This window comes from Schistocerca americana, chromosome 5, assembly GCF_021461395.2.
Source record: "Schistocerca americana isolate TAMUIC-IGC-003095 chromosome 5, iqSchAmer2.1, whole genome shotgun sequence".
Taxonomy (NCBI): domain Eukaryota; kingdom Metazoa; phylum Arthropoda; class Insecta; order Orthoptera; family Acrididae; genus Schistocerca; species Schistocerca americana.
Genome location: NC_060123.1, coordinates 150,946,359 through 150,972,624, shown reverse-complemented (window position 1 = coordinate 150,972,624; position 26,266 = coordinate 150,946,359). Strand labels below are relative to the sequence as shown.

General features: G+C 40.9%; 1 protein-coding gene across 1 annotated transcript in view; it reads right to left on the bottom strand.

Annotated features, from left to right (window-relative positions):
* Positions 1-2,319: 2,319 nt before the first annotated feature.
* LOC124615928 (solute carrier family 2, facilitated glucose transporter member 10-like) overlaps positions 2,320-26,266 on the bottom strand; it is an 84,451-nt gene continuing 60,504 nt past the window's right edge. The window contains exons 6-7 of the mRNA XM_047144111.1: positions 11,847-11,979; positions 2,320-3,507 (exon numbers count right to left, since the gene is read on the bottom strand). Of these exons, the coding sequence (XP_047000067.1) occupies positions 3,378-3,507; positions 11,847-11,979 (263 nt within the window). The 3' untranslated portion in view covers positions 2,320-3,377. The remainder of the gene's footprint in view (positions 3,508-11,846; positions 11,980-26,266) is intronic.

Below are 26,266 nucleotides of genomic sequence, written 5' to 3'. Positions count from 1 at the left end.
AAGATAAAATATTTACACAACTGGCATCAGAGAATGAGTATCCCACTACACTGCTGAAGATCAGTACTGAAGGCCATAGAAAACTGAACTGTTGGTAAACACAAAAACCAATACAAAACATACTACACAAATCTATCATCACAAATTCATCATTACTGTATATTTTAGAAACAAAATAATTATGGACAAACAGAGGCAGGAAGAGGTGGACAGAGAGAGGGAGAAGAGGAGGACGTGTGTTCATAAATATGTCTTGAATGCACGCACAGGCAAAGCTGCAAGGAAAAGACAACAGTCTGGTTGTTCTTGGATAGTTGTTGCCTATTCTGCACGACAACAAAAGACTGAGTTGGCGGTCATTTGTGCATGAGATATGCTTGCTAGTGTGTGCGAATGGTGTATGTCTCTCATTTACTGATGAAGGCTGTGGCCGAAAGCTTTATGTAAGCATCATTTAATTGTGCCTGTCTGCAACTTGACGTATCTTCTACATGGTAGGTAGCAATCCTATAAGCCTCAGCAGGCAATGGAGTCTGCCCCCCATCCCCTCTGTCCAAACCTTACCCTGTGTCTGGTTCTTAGTAAGCTACCACATTTTAAACTGATTAGCAAAGTTTTGTTCTTCTCTATTTTGTGCAAGTTTCATTCTGTATATTTACCGATTGTATGAGAGGGATTCAAATTGCATGCAAGACTCACTGACTGACAAAGTTCCATTTGTCACAGTCCAATGATTTATATTTGGACTGTTGCTCACAATTACTGAACAGTAGCTGCCTGATCTTCCGGTGCATTTATTTGCTATACCGTACATATACGATGAAGATCGTCCTGAAATGTTCTTATGAAATTTACCTTGTTACAAATGCTGGTAGTGAAACAGTTTATATAGAACATAGGGAATTTTACACGCCTGACATTTAACTTCCAATAAAGGAAGTTTATTGTCCTTAACTGTTTTTGTGTCCCTACTTTGTCTGATTTGGTGATAGGTTGATGTGTATTTTTCATGTTCCTGAAGTACTTTCCTCTATTATGATATGTAATGTACTTACTGAATAAATAACAACTTGCTCAAACTAATAGATAAAATTTTCAGATACCTGAGGAGACCAGATGTAACTTACTGTAGAAATGCCACATCTATTGTTTGCAGGAATTCACTAAATTCTGAGGTTCCAGACTGTTTACAATGCATCACATATAAATATCAAATACAGATTCACACATGCACCAGCCAGGGCTCACTCCACCTATTGCATTGGAGTAACTTGTAAACTTTGTATTTTCTAAATACTAACAAGGTCTTGACTGTTAGTTACAGCCAACAACTATTTAAAAAATGAGAACTACAGAGCTCTGTGGTATACTAAGTCTGGATATTTGTGCATGATAATGAAAAATTACATTACTTATTTGCAGAAAAGGAAGGAATGAGGGGACCTCTTGAGCAATGAGCACAATCTGTATGTGGAATTTCTAATAACATTCAAATCATCACCTTGTTTTTCTCTTCACAATTCTATAAAACCCCTGACATAACAACTTTACCACCTGCTTGATTATCAAATGAAAAAGAGAAGCCGGTACAGTTAAGGCAGCTGGATGTAGCAAAATACAGTTCATAAATAATAAAAGCAGTAAAGAAAATGTAAGTGTGCATTCACTCGCGCACGCACGCACGCACGCACGCACACACACACACACACACACACACACACACACAGAGAGCTACTGAAAATGGTCCGACATTTAAAGGTAAAAAATTTCTGTACACAACACTAAAAATTGAGTCAAAAGGCATTACACTGACAAAATGTTGGAATAATTGATAAAGTTATAAGAGAACAAAGGTTATACCATCATAAATATTTAGGAAATGTTAAGCTAACTAACATAGTTAACTTTATAGTACAAAATTATATTTTTCTAAATTTGTTTTCTTGACTAAGCAAAGAACAGTTCCTAGAAAGGGTGACTTGTATCTGCTGGAATCTGCATCTATAAATGAAATTCTTTTATGACTAAACTGAAGCAAGACAACTCTTATTATCTGTTTAAGACCCAACAGATTTTTTTTTAAATATTCATCTATGAGAAACTTGTACATCACTTAGCAATTATTTAAAATAACATACTGCTGACTAAATACAAACAAGAGGTCTAAAATATTTTCACAAAACTTAAAATATAATTAAAGTCTTAAAATTTAACCTAAGTAATGTTAAAGCTGAAGCAAATATCTCCTTACATTCTACAATACTTTTATATTTCCAGTATAAAATGAAAAATAAAAACATTATAAACACAAAAGTTACATTCTTAAAGCAGTATTGATGAGGCAGTGTGCAATAGTGAATAAAGTTACTTGATGAATGACCAAGTCAAAATGTGTCATAGTATAAACTTGTTTACAGTGAGTATGAGAAAAATATTTACATTACATAAAAGTTACTTGCCCTTCTGACAGGAAGCACAAAGTTCAGGATATGCCTAATACATAAAGGTTGAAATGTACAGCAAGACAAACATTTTACAAAACTAGTTTATAAGGGGAAGAAACAGTTACCTCAGTATAATACGCAGGAACGTGTACATCATTTACATACAAAATTGGTGCAATTGTTTTAAATATGATTAGAGAGAATGTCAACTGGTTCAATTCAAGTTACAATTCATGTTACATAAGCCCAGGAATAGGAGCAGATCAGTATGTTCAAACTGTCTATGAATTACCAGCATGTAACATAATGACAGGATATTAATAATGTGTAGCATCAGGAATAATGTTGATATTATTCGAGAGCCAAGAGAGAATTTTGAATACAATGCACTACTACTTCAGTAAAAGATTCGGCCTTAGTAGTAGAGTTCCATCGCAAAATTCGATGAATAGTTGTATTAATGGGAAACTTACTGTATTAATCATGAAAGAACATGATTCATTTCCAAATCTATTTTCAAGTCTACTTTAGGAACACAGTGTAACCCCCAAAGAGAAAGCCCTTATTTGTGCATTCTGAACTTGGATTTACCATTATGTCACTACCACATTGTGTGATACAACTGTCATTACGTTTTTGTTATTCTGTGGTTCTTAAGTAATTGTGACCAACAGCTTCAGCTAGCCTTCAGGTGTTATGACCTTTGGGATGCAGCTTTTTCAAATCTCAGCAATACAAGGCCTAATGTGACAGCTTTGCTGGGGGGTTTCCTAGCATGTATTTTTGCATCTCACTGTCCTGAGGATCTCTACACTTCGACAGAAGTTACAAAAGTCAAATAAGCTGCCAAACATTATGAAGCCATATAAAGTCATATGCTGTCATTGTGTTCAAAGCTGCAAGTGGTAATAAAATAAATTACAATATATATCTTCAAATTACTGTGCTCTCCATTCCAGAATGAGAAACTTGACGATACTGTCTTGATTTGTGCAGAAGCCACTCATTATTACTTAAGCATGGCAGACCATGGAGATTTTGGTACATTCGTGTTTTGGGGGACCTGAAATGAGAAAAGAAAAATGAAGAGCTAATCTAGACTTGTGCAATACATAAAGAAATATTTCCTAAAGCAAAAATCAAAAGTCAAATACAGAGATTGATGGTATGTGAGACACAGAAGAGGTGCTTACTATTGAATCACTGACACAGTAACAGTAAACATATCTCTATCACTGGAAGGAAATAGCAATAGGAAATATTAAATGGTAAAAGAAAAATGTGTTGATATATCCTGTTCATCTTGCCTACTGACAAGGTAATGTGTTTTAAGTTCAACCACAGGAGAACGCATTTTTTTTTCTCCTCTGTTTTAGTACCTCTCACTTACACTAATATCTCTGACAAGTTTTATGTAAGCATTTTTAATAATGTGTGCTGCAATCACATATGAAATATTTATGACAGAAATTCCTCTACAAAGTAAGTACAAATACATTACTACTAGCATCAGTGCAAAAACAAATTTACCACTAGCAAGACACAAAAAAGGAACAAGAAGGATCTAAACCTCTGTCCACTATTCAGTCCCTCCTCCGTGTGTTGAGTGCTAAACCTCTGTGTTGAGTGCTAAGTCTATTTCACACACACATCCTTATCTTGAGTTAACATTTTTACCTTATGACAGTGCATGTCAGTCAGTCTTTCGCATATCTACAATGACTGCTTTGTGCATTAGTGTGTCTTCACTCTATGAATGAAAGAGCACACAAAACAACTACTATCAGAAAGAAACTGATTGCATGAACTTCAAGAGCCACTTTGTAAAAGTAACAACAGAGAAATTGTTACATCACTACATGGCAGAATGGCTGAATTGTGCAGTTGTCATTATGGATGGTGACTGAATGAACAATGTAGTGCATTTACTGTAACTGAATTCCACAACCTGAAACTTTCAAAGAGCTGTCAAGTAAGCATCCTCAATAGTACAAAACACACTGTGTTATATGTACGGAGTATCACAATGAGGGTGATTTAATACACCAATCAATCTTATTAGAAACAGAATGTCCTATCAAAAAGTGCTGCAGTTTTCATTACAAAAAAATCACTAACACTCCTTCAATATTAGTGAATGTAAACAGCTTTATTGCTCAACATTCAGTTACCACAAGTTCTTTATTCAGATACTCTTACAACTGTTTTTCTCCAAAAACTAAATACTAAACATAGATACTTTATTCAATGCTTAGCTTATTTTAAACTGGTGGAAATTAGGTATATAGATGAGGGACGGATAATAGAAATAGCTGTTGTGTTGGAGAAAAAAGTTCTGTCAATATATCAAATGGAATAGTTCAATTTGTCACGACAGGGGTTGTCAGACCTTTTGCTGGTCACCTGCATGACTGTCGACCACAGTATGGGCATGACAAGCAACATCAACAAATCTGATCATACAAAATTTTTAAGGCTTTTGTGGCCACTTGTTGACAAACAGTCTGTTGGCTTTTGTCTCGGGTTCTTCGGTCGACGTTTGTCTAATGATTTTACTGACATTTCGTCAGAACGAGTGGCTGCCATTTTCAAAGCTTCACCCATCATTGCTGGTGGTGAACTGGATCTGATCATGCCCATGTTGCACATGCCCAACATATAAAACACTCCATTTTTTAGTCAATTTAGGAATAAACCAACACCTCCATGTCAACTGTAGCAGGAAATTGTGACAGGGGTGCCATCAACTATCACAAATTGTAACAGCAGACACACTTGCCACAGTACAGAAAACTGCTTACCAGTTCAATGTTGGACACTGAACCGATATGTTATCCAAACTGTAAGCTATGGGGTAAAGAAGCTATCACCTCCAATATGTGTACCACTGCTTGCAACCCATCTTCACAGAATGGAAAGAAAATTAGGGTTTGATGTCCTCTCAGAGGCCTTGACATCCATTTGTTGTTGAATCTTGAAGTATACTCTGAGTTCAAACATAACAAAATATCTCTAACAGAATGACCTCCTCCAAGCCAATCAGCAAGATACCGAAAACATAAGTCATCTGAATCCCAACTTCTACAAGTCTCACACGACATACTGAAAGCTATGGATCAAGGCAGACAGGTCGATGCTGTATCCCTCGATTTCCGAAAATTATTTGAATCAGTACCATATCTATGCTTATTATCAAAGTTACAAGGGTATGGGGTATCAAGCAAAATTTATGACTGGGCTGAGAATTTGTTGGTAGAGAGAATGGAGCATGGTATCTCAGATGGAGAGCCATTGACATAAATTCATGTGTGTCCCAGGCAAAGGTGTTCTGAGCGACCCTGTTCAAGTTCTGTATCAATGATCTTGCAGACAATATTAATAATAAGCTCAGCCTTTTTGCGGATGATGCAGTTATCTATTATCAAATACTATCTGAAAAAAGCTGTCCAAATATTTAGACAGCTCTTGATAGATTTCAAAGTGGCGCAACTTGCTTTAAATGTTGAGCAATGTAAAATTGTGCACTGCCCAAATGGAAAAAAAGAAGCTTAGAATCCTATGACTATGATATCAATGAGCTGCATTTGTAATCATTTGACTCATACAAATATATGCATGTAACGATGTGTAGGGGTATGAAATAGAATGATCAGACAGTCTCTGTCATAGAAAAAGCAGTTGGCAGACTGATAAATTGGCAGAATACTAGAGAGATGCAATCAGTCTACAAAGGAGACTGCACACAAATCACTTGTGTGACATATCCTAGAATATTGCTCAAGTGTGTGGAACCTCTACCAAACAGGACTAACAAGGGATATTGAAAAGATAATGATGGGCTTTGTGTTACCCATGGGAGAGACTATAACACAACTGGACAAGTAAAAAGAAGAGAGATTAATGATGATAATATTGTGTAACAGTGATAGCATCAGTTCTCATGCCTTGAAGCACAAATACGAAGAGGTATTATACTAAGACTTTATCCTATTACCTATTCTAGTGTCCGATTATAATGTAATATAAATTATGTATGAGATAGTTAAGAGACACGCATCTATTACTGGTCATGGTTCCTGACTCATAAAGCACTCTATCTTCAGGCCACGAGTGGCCTACCGGGACCATCCGACTGCAGTGTCATCCTCAGTGGAGGATGCAGATAGGAGGGGTGTGGGGTCAGCACACCGCTCTCCCAGTTGTTATGATGGTATTCTTGACCGAAGCCGCTACTATTCGGTCGAGTAGCTCCTCAATTGGCATCACGAGGCTGAGTGCACGCCGAAAAATGGCAACAGCGCATGACGGCCTGAACGGTCATCCATCCAAGTGCCGACCACGCCCAACAGCACTTAACTTCGGTGATCTCACGGGAACCAGTGTATCCACTGCGTCAAGGTTGTTGCCAGTTCCTGACTCATAAGATATGTAATTATTAATGGGCTCTAATTGGAATTGTTGGTATTACATGAAGTAGACCTAAGCATCTAAAAATAATCCCGAAGCCCATAGGTGTTCAGTGGTGAATATAAAGGAAAAAATATATTATGATTGATAGACTTTGACTGAAATTGTCAATTATTACTGTAAAGCTTCAAATAATTGTTGATTAACTGATGTGCTTAGCATAATTTCGTATAAAATTAAATAATTCAGAAAGACTTTGACCAGCTGTATCGACTGCGTACAAAAGGTAATTCTAGAGGTGTTGATTTTAATTGTTAAGAATACACTATATGGGCAGAGTGTACAGTTGGTATAGCCATTACTGGATCCACGTGACATGTGGCTAGTGGGGAAGCTACAGTATGAACCTACAGTATGGTACAGTATGAACCTTTTCTGCCAGATGATAAGTGGTACAGTAAGTAGTGATAATTATTAAAAGCATTATTATAATTATTTATGTATTCTGTTGTTGCTTACAACTTCATAAAAAATTGATGATTTATTCAAGAGAAAGAACTTCATAAATTGAGCAGGTCAACAGTGTGTTGGTCCACCTCTGCCCTTATGCACATTGATTGATAGAGTTGTTGGATGTCCTCCTGAGGGATATCATGCCAAATTCTGTCCAACTGGTGCACTAGATCATCAAAATCCCAAGCTGGTTGGAAGGCCTTCCCATAATGCTCCAAATGTCCTCAACTGGAGAGAGACCTGGTAACCTTTCCGGTTAAAGTAGGGTTTGGCGAGCATGATCTTGCTGAAATGTAAGCCCAAGATGACTTGCCACAAAAGGCAACAAAATGGGGCACAGAATATCAGTGACATACCACTGTGCGGTAAGGGGTCTTGCTATGACAAAAAGTGGCATCCCACCATCACTCCTCATTGTCAGGCCATATAGCAAACAAGTCAGGTTAGTAACCCACTGCTGTCTGGGATTTGTCCAGACATATCTTCAGCCTAGAATCCCATTGACAGGAGCAGAATTGTCTTCAGGGATGAGTCCCGCTTTGAACTGAGCCCAGATGACCAATGAAGATGTGTCTGGATATGCCCTGAATATCGACCTGTCACCCGCCATATGGCCTGACAACCAGAAGTGATGGTCTGGGGTGCCATTTCTTAATCTATTAAAATCTCATTAATATCAGACAAATATGTTTCAAGCTATAATATTTTAAAGTGAATAGTTTCTAGGATAGATGCCCAAAACTCAGACCATCTTGTGTGGCGCACAACAGCAAGAAACTGTGTGTGTTTTGCTGCACTGTTCACCTTTTTGCAACATCTGATACATCATTTCTGTACGATAATTCTTGCCCTTTCATTACATACATGTTTGTACCATGAGTACTTTGTACATAATTAAATCAGTTTACAAATAGCTGGGCATATATGCCATTTTCTGTTCCATGTGGCTGTGACTGGAACGTATTGATTCTCTGTAAATTGAAGGTGGAGGAGGGGGGAAAGGAAAGGAAAGGAAAGGGAAGGGATTACTGATGTAAGTTGCATTGGGACATTATGTAGAATCAGTGTAGTTCATCAACCGCTGCATCGTGGGACACAATGTTACCGCAACCGCGCGGACTATCTCAGCACACCTCATGGCCAATCAACATTCCCTATAAGTGCTTCCTATCCGCAGTCCCTGTCCATTTCCTCCATGCTAGCTGCCGTGGGATTCCCCTAGGAGGTTGGCTGTACTTGCGCATTCACACCGAGGAAGGTGGATCTACTGCCCATTCATACAAGTCTATCGATTCATTGCAGTGGTATGGAGAGGCAGTCTTGTGAAGTACTTCTGAACACATTTTCCGAATATTATCTCGTGCAGCAAGTTCGACATCTCACAAGCCATGGAAATATTTTCAACCTTGTAGCTATGGGCAGGCCTGACATTTTTGATGGTGTCACTACAGAGGTCAGGTTTAGTGATCATGATGTCATCATACTGGTTACTGGAGTTAACAGACCCACAAAGAATGCTACAAGAGATTTTGTACTGGAAAGAATAGATGAGCAGTTATTAGCATCCTACTTAGACAATGAATGGACAACATTATTTCAAATATTGTGGATGTAGAAGAATTATGGGCAGAGTTTGTTAAATAGTGCTCTGGAGAAATGTGTGCCAAGGAAGTGTATTAAGGGCAGAAAAGATCGTGCACGGTTAAATAACAAAAGTCAGAAAACGCTGAGGAAACAGAGACTGTTGCACTCTCAGAGCAAATAAATGATGAAGAAATGGTGACAGGTGAAAGTTTGTAGAAACTGATGTGTCTATAAAAAGATGGATGCACAAAGCATACACCAGCTTCCAAAGTCACACACGATGCATTGAAACAGTTCCAAGACAGATTTTATTTCCGGCATGTAAGTGATGTCAATGTGGTAACTACTGTGGCATCTTGAACTAACAACTGTAAACAACAGATGCGCTTTCAACCAGACACATGTGAGCAGGTAGTGTTAAGCAGTGGACATCCACCCATAGTGTGCCAACACTGTTGTGTAACAAATTGCAGTGGAATAACATGTCTAAATCAGTGTTCAAGTCATTCTTAAAACAAGTGTTCAAGACATTCTCCATACTGTTTTGAAGGAGAGAAAAGTGTGTGTAAAGTTTGTCTCACACACCTTGACTCCAAAACTAAAAAGACACATTTGGATTATATAAGTTTTCTACATGTTACTTACACTTTTGTGTAGATCATGGGTTTGATTCATCATAATGAGTATGTTACAAAAATGATCAATTAATTGCAGTGAGAAACATTACAAGAAAAAAACTGTGGATCAGGAAAAGCCTTACACACAAAATTCCAATAGTCTAAATTCCAAAATAAGCAAATGCATTGATATAAAAGGGGATTACAATGAAAAATAAATTTTCTTTTGTCCTAAAGAACACAGTCCAATGTTCATTATGACTAGCAGATGCGTAAGGGAAGGGCCATTGCCACTTTCTTAGCATCACTCACAAATGGAGCTAATTCTGGAGCATTTGAATTAGGGGAGATATCTTACCATTCATCATTTTGTAACAATCTGTTTCCATTAATAGGACTGTACATATCTGTGACTCAGTTATACTAATGTTCACTGTCAAGTTCCAGGAACATTTTTTATTGGAGATCACGTGTATGAATGTGACTATGGCAACTGTTATTGAAAATCAATTGGTCTGCAAGGATGTTATTTTAAACAAAGCAATTCATACACTATTATTTATCAGTGACCGAAGTGTTACAACTCTTCTGGAGAGGATCTGTTAGAAGTAAAGAAGGAAGATTAAGATTTAATTTTCCACTTACAACTAGATCATTAGACACAGAGAACAAGTCTGGACTGAGAGAGACACGCTATCCTCCTGAATGCAAGTTCAGTGTCTTACTACTGCACCATTTTTATCTGTAGGATTTGGTGAAAACCATATATCTGTTACATACTGTAACAAAGATGTGTAATTATTACATTTCAAAAGGCAAAAACACAGTAATGTCTTGCTTCAATAGTAAATAAACTTAGATTGTTTTCTGCTATGCTGCACACAGTGCCACACATGAATGTGACAGAGGTACCATCAACAAGTTACTTAAGTTGTTGCAGAAGAGCAACAGAATAGGAGAGTGTAGAAGAACTTTGCTGCAGGTTCTGTGGCGCACCTACCACAGAGTGCCAGCAGCTGAATGTCTGCTGCCCTCAATATTCAATCGCCTATGGCTCCGCTCATACTCTGTCAGGACAAGGAAGTCAGCGAGAACGCCAGCAGAGCGCAGATTCGGCAGTCGCACTGACACCGCAATCATTGCACAAATAGAACCAGCATGCACAGATCAGCACTATGTTCTGCTTCTGCGGCCCAGCTCTGCAGCCAATCAAAACAAAGTAATCCTCCACGAAGCGAGGATTTAAGCTCTCGCTGGAGCAGCAGAAAGCTTTGACATTGCCTGCCCAGACGTGATGATCATCACTAGATCCGCCGCGACTGCAGCTTTCGTCATCCATTTCACTGTTCACCAACGCTGTTCTGACCATGACGTTGTGCTACCAGGGACCAGACACTACCAGCTAGGTGGGTCTGGACTAGGACAGGATTGTAGTACAGAAATTTAATTTGACATCATTCATACTCATAAAAGAACTTAGCTTTCAAGACAAATGGACTTGTAGCATTTCAGAACTTAACTTTTGTTTCCACTATATAGTCTATCAAGTGACTTCATTCTTGGCAGTAGCAAGAGCAGCCCTTTATGCCAACTAAGAATTACAGAAGAAGTGTTCGTTTATTTGGTGTTTACTCTGGAAGACTCTCTAAGTACATTTAATTTGGTTGTTCAAATAATCAGAATTGTGTGAATAAACAATAAGTCAATTCAGTTGAGCTTGTGTGTCTTGTATTGGATGTAAAAGCACGTGCTGAAACCGAATATACAAAAACAATGGCTATACAATTCTATTGTACAAAACTGAATCAATAATCTAGAAAGGTCATGGCATCAGAAAGAATAAGATTTCAAAAATGAAATTTCTGGGAGTAGTTCAAGCAAGTAGCATAATTGAATAGATCCTGAACAAGGAAAGTCAATAACAAGAAATAAGGAATAAAAGATCTTCCCAACAACAGAAATTATCAACAGATATAAGGTCAATGTTAAATGAAAACAAAAATACAAAGTCAAGAGACTATAACAACTAGATCACTATCATTGGAAAACCAAAATAAGAGAACTGTTTAGGAAGAATACAAATTCTATGCACACTGGCAGGGCTAAGACAAAGAAACAGCTGTTGTCTACATTCAGTATTGTCATACCTCAATAAAAAGAATGAAACACTAAAATCAATTAGAAGAAACATATTACCGAATCAGTTTCTTTAACAGACTGTAACACTAAAATTTTAAGAAATTTTTAAAAATGCAAAAAAGAGTAAAAAATGTATACTTACACATTCTTCAGTTCTTGTGCAATCTGATGCAAAGATTTGCCTTTAGTTTCTGGTACAAACAAAAATATCAGTAAAACTCCCATCATGCACACAACACTATTGAGTAGGAATGTTCCAGCCACTGAAAGGGACTCTGGAACAAATGAGAAACCAGTTATAGAGTAAATCAATTGATAATGACATATCTGCTGTACAATAGTAAACTCAACAATTTGTGCACTAAAAGTAAAGAATGAAATCACATGGGACTCTCAGTTTTCCTCTTTAGCTTTAAAAATGCGACTTATATGACAAAAACTAAAGAAAAATATATGGATTTGTAGAAGCCTGTCCAAGCAGAATTCTCCTACATATTGTTTAAATCCCAGAGAAAATGGAAGTAAAAGCACACTAATGACAGTCGCAGATAAATTGCGTTATTCACTACTATACATTTTATCCTGCGAACAAGCATTTACACTAGAGAAAACACAAAAGAATGAGTAATGCATGCCAACACTATGGAAGCTCACCACTTGCAAAAACCAGGGCAAGCCACTCTAATATCTTAAAAGGTGCTAAAACTGAAAATACAAAAATCGTGAGAGAAGAGCTAAAATAGTAACGTAGGTAAGTGTGAATGGCTGAGCAGTTACAAAAAATATGGGTGGGCCAGTCACCCTTTAATGCATAAGAACACTTCCCAAAAATTTTAGGAAACAAGTTGAAAATATCACTAAACCATTAAACTCTATCCACAGCCATTTGAAAGTAACTTAAAACAGAGGGCAGATCTGTTGGCCAATCTGCTGCTGCACTCTGGTCCAAAAATAAAACACATTCTAGCAAAATGTGGCACAGAGAGAACTGTGCGTCACAAGCATCATGCATTGGAGGGTCCTCTCGCCAGAACAAGAAGCCATGCTTCAGAGGGTTGCGACCCATGCGGAAGACAAGTAAGGAGCACCTCACCCCACCCCCCCCACCCCCCTGCCACCCCCCCCCTGCATGAGTGGAAGGAGGTGGAGTGGACTTTACTAGATGCAGCTTATTGTCTGTCACTTCGAGCCACTCTTCTTCCCATTGATGCATGACTCTGCACCTAAACAGAAAAGTGATAGCATGCCGGGAGATGGCATAATAAATTACCTGAAGCTCACGACATGCCTGCTTGGTTGCTACACTTGCCCTTTTATTACCCTTAACACCCATGTGACCTGCCACCCAGCAGAAAGACATATCCTTCCCCAGCCTTTGTAAGTGGAGAAGGGCACCCTGGATATCCTAGACTACTTTATCAGCTGGATACAAGGGTTGCAGAGGTTGAAGGACATGAAGGGAGTTGGAACAGACGATGAATTTCGCAAGCAAGACACATCTCATTTACTCCAGCATCCTCAAGAATGCAAATAATTTGACATCGATGACAATGAGGTTGGAGACAACCAAATCCTGAGGACATGATCAGGGAAAACAAAATAGCAGCCAACGAAAACTGCCTGGTTAGACTAATCCATGAATACAGCTACTAGTTGTGGAGCTCAGTTAAAACGTTGGAAAATATCATTGTAAAAACATAAGTAGGAGGGCAATCTCTCCTGTGCTGCACTAAATCTAAAATTATTCTTTTCCTCTGCAGTGACCAGAGTTGTAGTTGGTTAAAATCTCCGATATGAATCAGTATATACCCCACAACAAGGGACTGCAGCTCACACTTCACATGGATTCCAAAGGGCCTCATTGATCATGGACGACTGAAGAAAATGCATTCCATAACTGGACAAGCAACAGTGCAATACAATGGTGAATTCGGAGCAGCGAGGAACTTATACGCTTGATGTACCATGATCAGTTTCCACCAGATGGGAAGTGACAGCTCTCCAGCCTCAGCACAAATAATCAGTACGGGGCATCCTTTAAGCACCCATGGCCAGCCTAAGCCTCTCATAGTGGATAGCATCAAAGATCTCTCACTGAGCCATATACTGTGCACTCATAGTCTAGCTGTGATCTCATGAAACCTCTATAAAACTGGAACAGGCCCAACCTGTCTGCTCCCCTAGACCTGTGGCTAAGGCACTTGAAGACACTCAATATATTCTGGGTCCTTGCCTTCAGGTACTTTAGACCTGGTAACCACAACAAGATGGCATAATGTGTAAGGTGCAAAAGTTATATTTCTATGTGTCAAAAAAAAGCTGCGAACTTTCCAATAGCCTTGCAGATGACACAATGTATGCTGAGAAAAATGGCAACAAAGAAAACATGTCAGAAACAGTGGCAACAATTGTAATATCATGCTATGATATACAGTAAATAAGAATCAAAGAACCCACTGATGATGGAGATATTTGTCACTGAAACTAGTTTGGGGGAATAAACAAACAAATAACAAAAGTGTTTTGCATCAAAGTGGACCCACAACCTCACATTATTGTTTTTGTATGCAAACACAGATAAATGGAAGAGTTTCAAGATATAGTTATTACTCTCCAGTCAGTGCAACCATCGCCCTTTCCACCTTATGATGAATCGGTTGAAGACTGGGACTCCTACAAGGCATGGTTACACCAACATTTCCACATTTTTTGCTTGGGCAATGCAAACCTGTGTAGAGCTTCATTTCTTTCCAGGCTTTCTCCACACTGATTCAGTCATTGGGCCAACGTGTGCCTTCGCTAGAACCGGCCAGCTTATCATTTGATGAAACGTGCAAGCTTCTCTCAACCTATTACTGTGACAGAACGCACGTCATTGCGACACGTGTAGATTTTCACCACTGTCAGAAATGCCCAATCCAATCTTACAAAGCCTGGGCTGCAGAATTACATGGGTTGAGCCATTGTTGTAAATTAGTCACTGGTACTCACCACAAATCCTATGCTGATCACATGGAACACGATGTTATTATTCATTCGGATCTGGATAGGGAAATCTGCAAAAAAGCACTTCAATGTGAGAATGTGATGCTTATGGATGTGCTCAACGTAGCACAGTCCTTTAAAGTGTCACAGGCCAGAGGCAATCAGATTGCTGCATGCAGTGAGGTATCAGAAGTTGCTCATCAATCTCTGTTACACACACTGCAAGTGTTCAGGATGACGGGGAAGCTGTTGCAGCAGTACAACCTTCAATTCAGCGTCGCATGGGGTAGCATTGGTTACGGCCACAGCAGCAACAGGCCGTGTCACATCAGCGGCCACATGCCCCTCTTCTGTCTTGCTCGTACTGCTTCATCCAACATGAGCTTGCTGCATGCCCTAAGCATTGGTCGGTTTGCAACAAGTGTTGAAAGAAAGGCCACAGTGCACTGGTGTGTAACTGCTCTTCAAACATGGCAGACACAGTAGTACCGATGTACATAAACTATATTTCTACAATAACTATTTCTCTGAACAAATTGTTGGTTAACTTGTATGTGTTTAATACAGCACTAAACATGCAAGTTGACACAAAAGCTGCAATGACTTTAGTAAACACACAAACATACGTGGATTTGGGCTCTCCTCCCCTCACACAGGTTTCACAGAAGTTTGTTAGCTACAATAAACAACAAATTCTGATCCTAGGTCAGTTTTCCACTCCTGTCTCTTATCTGTTGTTAACCCTCTAACATTCCTTGTTGTGGGTCATTCCTATATCACAGGCCTATTCAGGTTAGATGCATTTAACACTATTGGTTTCTCCACTGCCGATGAGGTAAATTTATTTTCAGATCAAGTTCCGTATCAGCAACTGGAGTCCCTCTGCTCTGAGTTTTCGTCTCTGTCTTCCCCTGGGTTAGGTTGTGTTACCAGCTTTTAGATTCACATTACCATGAAAGAGTCTGCCCGCCATTGTGTTGTTGAGGTAGCAGTGCTTTTTCTTTCTCTACCATGCATTTTAGGTGCATAGTGTTTTTTATATATGCATGTATGTATGTAAGTGGTTCCTCCCTCCCCCCCCCCCCCCCCCTCCCCGAAGGCAGGCATGACATACCTTCATTGATGATGTGCGCAGTTTCAGAGCGCACATCTATACAGTTCACAGGTGTGCTTATAGAGGCCACGTACGTCAGCCTTCTAGTGCACTCTAGTGAGTGGCCAAAGAAATGGCATTATTTAAGCCTTCGCAAATGAGTGCTTGGCCTATTTTTTTTTACACTGTGTTACTGTTGTCCAGTCTATATGTTCAATGCTATGCACAACCTGTACCTCACATGTTGCTCTATAAAGAACTAAGTTCCATAAATCATGTTCATTCTTGTTAGAACATTGGTCCAGAAACCTCACAAAATTTGTAAAAGGTTGAATGGTTTCCTGCATATGCAAGTTAGGTGAAGTAAAGTGACATGCAAACAATTCAAATGAACACACACACACACACACACACACACACACACACACACACACACACACACACTCTTATTGGCAGAAAATGAAAAACCCATCTTTGCAAGCACACTCTTAAAACCTCTTCACTGTAAGTTGGTAAGTTGCAACTGGCAAGTCATTGTTGCAGTACTTGAGCATAAACAGAAAACTGCAAAATCATACACAAATAAGGAGCATTGTCCAGGACTCCTAACCATAAACATATTGTTTATGGCTATGGCAAAGAGGGTAACAATTATACAACTGCCTTGTGGAACACTACCTTTTCGCTGCTCAAAATGACCCAACAGCACTTCACCAACTCAATATCTAAAAAGAGCTTACAGAGGAAGAGCTGTGAGAATGAACAGGTTGCCACGAGAGCCTCATTGGTGGAGCTGCCCTAGAATAACTTGTCTCCAATAGTATCACACACCTTACTGATGCCAAAGGATATACCAACACAGCAGTGGTTACATAGGAAAGCTTGCTGGATAGCCGCCTCTAGTAGGGTCAGGTTGTCAACACTGGATCAAAACCTTCTCGATGCACATTGAGAGTGGCAAAGGAGTTGCCTTGTCTCTACGATCCAGGGGGGATGACGGTTAGCCATTCGTTCCAGGGTCTTTCCTACACAGCATGTTAAGGCACCACACCAGTAACTATCGGGTTCTTTCCTTGTTTGAGGAGAGATATAAAAATGGCCTTTGTTCAGTAGTTGAGAAAGTGGCCTGTCTGCCATACCCAATTCAGATATTCGAGGATAATTTTCTTCGAAGCTGCCTGCAAATGTCAAAGCACTTTGTCATGACCAGGTACAGGATCACAAGCCTCAGACTATGCCGAATCCAGCTCCCACATGGAAAAAAGGCACTTATAAGAGTCATAAAAGTTGGCACTGAGGCCCAAATGGCTCCTTTCTATGGTCACACATCAGCAACAGAACATCTGATTGGTATGGCAGTAGTCGTAGCAAAATGTTCTGCCATTGTCTGTGAGATGTCTCCGAGTGTCATTTGGAGATAGCCTTGTTTCAGCACTGCTGCTAATGGTAAGCAACTGTTTTTAATGGAAATCCTCCTGATGGCTTCCTATACATTTTAGAGAAGGTAGAATGGTTGATAGAGTCCGGGGATGCTTGTTGTGACCTTTTTTATTGCTCTCCTTAATCTTGTGTCAAGTCTTGGCTCTCTTGACTCTAAACAACGAGGGGAGTGGGGGGGGGGGGGGGGGGGAAGGGGGGAAGGGGGGGGGGGTCTGCTGGTTGGCCACATTTAAACCATTACAGAGTCACGTGACTGACCTGGATTGCTGAGCCCCGCTAACTAGTCCACCAAGGCAAAGGTTGCCTCCTAAGATGATCTGATCATTTTAGGATGGGTAAGTCTGTGGCATGGTGGATCACTCGTGAGATGTGGTTCACCCATTCTCGGATGCACCCCCAGTGTTCAACACAGCCAGCTGACTGAACAGCAGCCAGTTGACCATCCATTTCTGTGGCTTTCTGTCTGGTAATACTCCATTCAGTAGGTGGATCCACAATGGGAAGCAGTCACTGGTACGAAGATCATCCATTGCTTCTTACAGAGCAGAATATGCGAGGGCTGAAGAGCAGAAAGAGAGGTCCACGGTTGAGGATACCAGGTAGCAGCTGAGAAATTAGGGGCATTGCCCGTGTTGAGAATGTACAGCTCATGAGACATAATGAGGATCTCCAAAATTTGACCCTTAGGGCAAGCTGGGTTTGAGTCCCATGTCCCATAATACATTACTGGCATTGAAGTAACCCAATAGAGAAATGGGTAAGAGAGTTGTTCTACAAGATCTGTGACAGCCGCAGAGTCTATCGGATATTGCGGAGGTAAATACAGCAAAGAACAGTGATTCTCTAACACACTACAATTTCAACTTCAATTGCTCGCAGGTCAGTAGCCAGGAGAAGGCAGAGGGGTGGCACAAGTTATTGACAAACACAGTGACCCTACCACTGGCCCTTTCCTCAGTCAAGTCATCCTTGGAATGGAAAATGTAGCCCCTAACACAGGGGCATCAGACTCTTTAAAATGCATTTCCTGTTAGCATAAGCACATGGGGTGCTCTTCTGCTAGGAATTTATGTTCCTCCACTGGAGTCCTGAACTCATTAATGTCCCACTGTAGTATGAGTTCCAATAATCAAGGGGGTTTCACTTTCGCCATGTCTTACCGCAAAGGAGTAGAGCCCCCAATGAGTGGAGGTTCAGTCTTGCGCGAGATGAGTGCCACAGGCCAACATCAAGGTGCATCGGCTCAGGAGATTAACCATGAGAGATGTCAGAATGACGTCAACATCATTGGACTGTTTGATTCACATCTCAATCAGTGATTAACACTTTGCCCTTTTTTTTTGCCTTGGGGAGGTTTCAGAGACAACTGTGGCGGCGGTATGGGCAGCACTGGATGGTGGATCAGACAACCTTCGGAGAGGCAGGAATCTCAACAATGTCGGCAACCACGGCCTTTTCTGATGTTCTGGGGGGAGCGCAATGACAAATGCAGATCCTAGTGCTGACACTAGCAATCTCCATTTGTGTAGCTGTACTTGTTTTCTGAACAGGCTTTTTATGAGCAGAAGCAACTGAGGTAGCAAATGTTGGAGGGATGTGGGAGGGGGGGGGGGGGGGGGGGGGCAGTATGGCCTCATACATCTTTTAGGCCTCACCATATTGTGATGCACTTCCTAGTTGTAAACTTTTGTATCTTCCATTCTTCACGATATACACTGATCAGCTATAATATTATGACCAACGAAATTCTATCAACATAGATTCATCCAGGTGGTAGCAGCATCACCTGGCAAGGAATGACCACAAGTCAGACACGCACACACACACGCACACACACACACACTGTGCATGTAGTACCAGTGAGCATGCTGCCTGTGTGTAGAATGGGGAAGGTGCACAATCTATGCGAGTTTGACAGAAGGCAGATTGTATCATGTTTCCTGACCGCAGTGGCATTTTTCAACAAGCTAATGCGCCATGTCACAAGGCCAGGAGCGTGATGGATTGCTTTGAGGAACACATTGGTGAGTTCCAAAGTGCTGTACTGTGCTGCCCCCAATCCCCCCAATTTGCCAGATATGAACCTGATCGAACACATCTGGGATGTGACTGAACGTGATTTCAGAGCTCACTGGCCCCCTCCCAGGAATTTATGGGAAATAGGTGACTTGTGTGAGCACGTGTGGTGCCAACCAACTCCAGTGACCTGCCAAGGCCTCATTACTTCCATACCATGCTGCATTGCTGCTGTTGTCCATGCCAAATGTGGACATAACAGCAATCAAAGTAGGTGGTCATAATGTTCGGGCTGATCAGTGTACACAGCAGTCCCTACTACAGACAGGGTCATCCCTAGAGCAATTCACACACTTCAAAGGAGGTGAACAAACAACACCTTCTTCGGTGGTCTTACCACATTTATTACACGTGGCTTCTCCCTTAGATCTTAAAAGTGATGTTCCCAAAAAGTGCTAGCATTTAAAACAGTGCATATGGTTGGGGACATAGGGCCACACACTTAAGCAAAGGGAACCCGTTTTGACATGCCCTGGGAGTTTTATAAGGATAAAGGAGTCAAATTTTAGCATATCCCCATCCACCCTCTTCATGATATTTTGCACACTGACTATACCTTCTTAAGCCCACTTATCATTTGATTTTTCTTTGAGAATGTTCACAATACATTTGCTGTAGTTTAAGGTGGTGTGTAGCTCAGTTTCAATGGCATATTCCTCAAGGCTTTTCACTTCTGCAGGTTTTTCACTTGTTGGAAACGAGACGTTTTGACCAACAGTGTCCCATTGTGCAAATACTTAACAGATTTTAATGTACCTGCTATGCCCTCCGAACCCCTCTGAATGTAGAAAGAGGAAACTTTCTCAAAGCTTCCCTCCTTTTGTTTAGCTATGGAAAGCACATTCCGACCAATATTATGTGTTCCCTTACAAAAGTCTTGTCACACAGGGAGGACTTGTCAGACAAGGCCTCGTGAGAGACTTGGTTTTGATAAATACCAGCGGCCCACCCATTCTGCTGGGAGGTGGAGGAGAAAATTTCAAGGGTTTCATGTTAGTCCACAAGCAGTTAGCGAAATAATGTTCCCATCACACAGAGCCCCACTTGCCTGAGTATGCCTCATACAGCTGAGGTGCAGCAGTTTCCCCAGAGGTTGTCTGCTGCTAACTGTTCCACCCCAACAACAATGCATCTCACTGGCATGCAGCACACTGTGAGATTGAGGTTTTTTTTTTTTTTTTACCATCCTGACAATCTGGGTGGTCAAGCCAAGAGCCCCATTCCCTCTGGCACACTGTTCCATCAATGCACAGTGCGGTGGTCACTGAAGCATGCCCCTGAGCTTACAGTGATGAGACTGGCAGCACTTACCAGCCCCAGCTCAGAAACACCAGTGTTGCTACACCCCTACCCAGCAAACGAATGCTGAGGCCCTGAGGACCGTATGTCAGTTGAGGTCTTTCAATGGCTTCTCACTACAACTGAAGAGGAAATTAAAAATCAAAATACTCTTCAAGTATAATAAAAGTACATATAAGGGAGATAATATCAATGAAGTATGATGAAGAAATTGACTGTCACATAGGCCATTTGACAAAATCTGCTACATAGTTTGTTATGAGTGGAGATACCATAATTTTGGGAAAATGTTTGTTTTAGACATCTCTAAAATAACAATGAGACATCAGTCATGTAATCACAGCTACGTGAAAGTAAGCAACAAGAATAAGCAAATCTTTGAATCAGTATAATAGATACATATCCATACTTGTTTACTTTCAAGAAAATTAATTGTACTGTACCTTTTTACTAAAAAATAATATAAATCTTGTGCTTACTCATTGCTCTCTAGCGTTTTTAAGTGTCTAATGGGGTTTCGTCTTTCTCATGTCCCCAGTTGGACCCTCAAGTACCTTAGCGACTTTCTACCACGTTTCAACAACAAAAGTAGTTTGCATGCAAAACAGCAGCCGAATATACACTTTGTGCTGTTAGCACCAAAGCAGAGAGGATGCAAACTTCCTACGATGGTTCACTAAAAGACTGACAACCAACAGAATATGAACAAGCACCAGTGAATACAGAATGGATATGACCAATGCTGTTTGCTCTTGTTCACCCACCTTTTATACCAGAGAGAATTCTGATTCACATACACTTGTTTACTTGTGTGTACTCCAGTGTAAACTAAGCTTTAGTGTCTTCAGGTAAACTGTAAATGTAAATGTGAACCCTGTCCACAGGCCCTGGTGGGTATATTGGTACTGACTGATCACCACGTCACCTCTGCCAGTGGTGTCACTGGATGCGGTATGTGAATTCAGCACACAGCTTTCTATGCTGCTATCAGTTTCCGTGACTTGGAGGTGCTACTACTCAGTTAAGTAGCTCCTCAACTGGCATCAGGAGACTGGGTGCAACCTGTTCCAGTCCTCCCACCAAGGAGAGATCCCTAGAGTGGTGGAAATCGAACCCAGGTCGCCCTCATGGCAGTCAGCTAACCACCCAGTACACATTTTTTCTATGTTCACTACACATATCTTTGTTGCAAATTGACCATATGAAAGATAATATATGGCTTGGTGGCTACGTGAGTTAAATGTCAGCCTTCCAACCCAAAGGTTCAGGTTTCAACCCCCAATGAGTCCTATAATTTTTTGCCTGAAGTTACCATTTTTTTCACATCTTTCAATGAATTGTGTATGCAAAAAATGTGAAGTTGCACTGTGGACCTCCCACCCCTCCCCCCTCTCCCTATAATTGGCAGTCAGTCAGTTCAAAAGTAGTAAGACCATCACCATCACCATCAGGATTTCCGTCCAGCGAGCCAGGTAGGAACTTTGTGAACGATATGCCTCCATTGGTTTCTGTCCTGGTATAGCTTTTCCCTCTCCACTACATCCCATGTTACTCCTCTCCTGATCTGTCCATCTCTTTCTAGGCTGCCCAATTGGTCTTCTTCCTGGTACCCCCATCTTCAAATACTGGCATGGAGTTCGAGTCGGTGTGCATTCGCTTCACATGACCAAACCCCTTCAATCTCAAAGCACTCATTACCTCCTCTGTAGTCAATGTCACCTGCAGGTCTCTCCTTACATAATCATTCCTGACTTCGTCTCTCCTACTTTTTTGTAGAGCTGACCTAAGGTACGTCATTTCAGATGCTTGTATTTGACTCTCTTCTCTCTTATTTATGACGCAGGCCTCTAGACTAAACATCATGATTGGCAGGAGATAAGTTTTATACATTGTCTGTTTGGCTCTTTGAGGGACTTCCTTGTCCCAGATTAGATTTCGTACTTGGTGGAACAAGCTAGATCCTTTTGTTATTCTGTTTCCTAGTTTGGAACTTCCATCACATGGTATGATGCTACCCAGATAATTGAAGCTCTTCACACATTCAACCTTCTCCCCCTTCAGTATGATGTGACAAGGTGTGGGTGTCCTACTAATCTTCATTGCCACTGTCTTGTTCCTACTCATAGCTAACTTGAATTTTTAAAATTTTGCGTTCCAGAAATCTACCCTCCTCTGAACCTCCATTTCTGTCTCTCCCCAAATGGCAATGTCATCAGCAGAAACAAAAGATCTTCATCTTCTTCTTCCTTGATTTCTTTCATGATTGTGTCCATAAATATAACGAAGAGTAATGGGGAGAGCGAACTGCCTCGCCGAACACTTCTCTTTGTCTTAAACCATTTTGATCTTCCACCTCTTACTTGTACACTGCTCTCACAACCATCATACAGCATCTGGACTTTTTTAATTAATGAATCAGGAACATTATGTTTTCTCGAGCATTCCTGTATTTTATCCCTTGGTACACTGTCATATGCTTTATCCAAATCCACGAATACTACTATCAAGTCCTTTACTTTTTCCCAACATTTCTCCATTAACTGATGGAGGTAGAAAATGAGATCTATTGTTCCCCTATTACTTCTGAACCCATGCTGTTGTTCCTCTAATTGGTGTTCTTTTTTCTATGACCTTTTCCATTATCTGAAGGCAGTGTGATAACAGTGTGGTTCCTCGGTAGTTGGTGCATTTCTTCCTACTACTATTCTTGAACAATGGTATTACAATTCCTTCCTCCTCAAGGGACACCGCCTTAATGCATCACTATCCGTATGGGTGAGGAGGTTTCTGTGCTCTGGATCCGGAGGGCTACGTCAGCGGTAGCATAGCTTGGTATGGCGCAGCTGGCGGAGACGGCACCTTTTGCATCCTAAGGGCAAATGAGGAGTGGAACCACTGCCTTGTGGTGAAGAGGGATCTTCACAGGCTGAGGGAGTAAATCCTGAAAGAAAATCCTCGAATGCTTTAGGCTTAGCAGGCCAGCAGATAAAAAGTTGTCACTGTTTTCAATCAAAGAATGAGTAAGACCATGTCTAGTAGAAATCTGTGGTGTCCAAATCCAACTTCAGGCTCAGGACAGCTTTACCTTAAAAAATATAGCACTTAATGTGTTCTGAAGAACATCAGGTATCACAGCCTCACACCTGAGGTGTCAACTGACACTGCATTCCAATGGAGAGGATGAAGACGTTCTTTTTAAAGAAACCCAAAAGGTGTAATTACAACTGTCAAGTAGCGCAATGGATGAGGCCACTAACTTAGCAATATAAGATGATATATTGAGGCCAGCAGTCTCTCAGTCTCCCTCTACAGATACGTGTAGTTTTCCCAGATTGATCACATCTCCATGTGTGTCATTGCTGTCTTAACTGTTACTTGTTCTATGTATTCCACACCTTCACATTTCTACACTAATTTATTGTAATTAATCACGTGTAAGAATAATTACTTTTCCTGCAATACATCCTATGTTCCTGTAACCCTCCTGACCTCAACCTTCGTTAGTCACTGTCCTCACCCATCCAGCCCCCTCCCTGTTCCCATTCCAGCACTACACAGCCATCATTTCACTACCACACCCAGTCTTTTAATTTATTTTTATTTTTATTTTTCTCCTTTCCACTACTTACCCCCTACCCCCTCCACACCTTTTCCCCCGCCCACCATCTAAACTGCAACACTTCACTGTCCATGACTCCCACCACACTATCCCTCCCCCTCCCCGACCCAGCCTCCGCCTTACCCCCACCCAGTCGCCACTCCCATCATGCACTGGTGCTGCTGCTCGCAGTTTAGTTTCAGCTCTCTGATACTGCAGATGTGTGTGCAAGTTGCGTTTGCTTGAGTGTGTGTCCGCATGTGTGTATGTGTGTCTACTGCTGACAAAGGCCTTAATGGCCAAAAGCTATGAGTGTGTGAATCTTTTTATTGTGCCTATTGCAATTCAGCATCTCCGCTATATGGTGAGTAGCAACTTTCCTTCTCTGGTATTGTTACATTCCATCCTGGATTTTCCATTGTTTGATTTAATAATTATCCATTCAAAGATACAAAGAACAGTCCAGGAATGACATTTAGAGTGTAAAACTTACATGTAGCTGCTAACTCACACTAAACAGGTAGTTCATCTTGCTTCATTCTCAAAGACCTTATATTGCAGAAAACTTAACTGGATGTAGCTTCTTAGTGCCACTTAATATAACCCAGTAGAAGTATGGCTGAATAAATCTGTTCTATCGACTGTGAAATGGCGCAGGGCAGATGTACCCATTAACGATATTTAAGGGGAATGAGATTTCCACTCTGCAGCGGAGTGTGCGCTGATATGAAACTTACTGGCAGATTAAAACTGTGCGCTGGACCGAGACTCGAACTCGGAACCTTTCCCTTTAGCAGGCAAGTGCTCTACCATCTGAGCTACCCATATCAGCGCACACTCTGCTGCAGAGTGAAAATCTCATTCTGGAAACATCCCCCAGGCTGTGGCTAAGCCATGTCTCTGCAATATCCTTTCTTTCAGGAGTGCTAGTTCTGCAAGGTTCACAGGAGTGCTTCCGTAAAGTGTGGAAGGTAGGAGACGAGGTACTGGCAGAAGTGAAGCTGTGAGGACGGGGCGTGAGTCGTGCTTGGGTAGTTCAGATGGTAGAGCACTTGTCTGCGAAAGGCAAAGGTCCCGAGTTCGAGTCACGGTCCGGCACACAGTTTTAATCTGCCAGGAAGCTTCGATATTTAAGGGGTTTGAAAACAGTATGACACACACAAGTAAATCAGAAATACAGTAAAAGGGGAAGACGTGGAAATGCCAATGAACATCTCACTACAACAAGATAGTGATACACATCAATGAAGACGTATAGACAGCTAGAAAATGAGGTGAGTAATGGTCTGGAGGTACAGTTGGCTGTGGGAGTTAGTACAGTGTAATGAGTAAAAGAAAGCCTGAGAATGATTGCTGTGATGGGTACTTGCACTAATCCCTATCCTGATGAAACTTTCTGCTCTCCTTTCACCTGCTTTCATTATTTCATTATTGTCTTTTGTCATCTGCATCTTAAGTTTACGGTTTGGTCCCTCTTTTATAGTTTGCAGTGCCAATTATTATTATTAACAGAAAAACAGCAAATGAGTTCACTATGCTGGATTTTGTAGTTCACAACTTGCTGGATACTTTGCAAGTGTCTAGGACTGGGCAATGGATTGGTGGATAATTCATGCAGATATCAGTAAAGTGGCTTTCTGTAGTTCACAGATGGATAATTTATCAGTGTCAATGGTTTTCAAATGTCCATTAAGATCTTTTGGCATTGCTTCCGGTACGCTGAGAAATGATGGGACCACTTTCACTGGGTTACACCTGAGCCAGTGTAGTTCAATTTTCAAGTCCTTATATCTGGAAAGTTTTGGTAGTTGTTTCTCGTCATTTCTGCTATCATCTATGATGGCAATGCCAATGATACACTCCTTCTTTTTCTCCACAACTGTGATGTCTGGCGTACTGCATTCCAGTATCTGATCTCTGATGGTCTTAAGTACCTCGGAAATTTGACATGTTCATTTTAGACAACTTTTTTTGGTTTGTGGTCTTACCAGTTCCTTGCCACCTGCAGATGGCAATTTTTCCAGGGGATCATTTGTGCCACAGCTGTGTGTCTCTGCCTCAAATCAGTTTG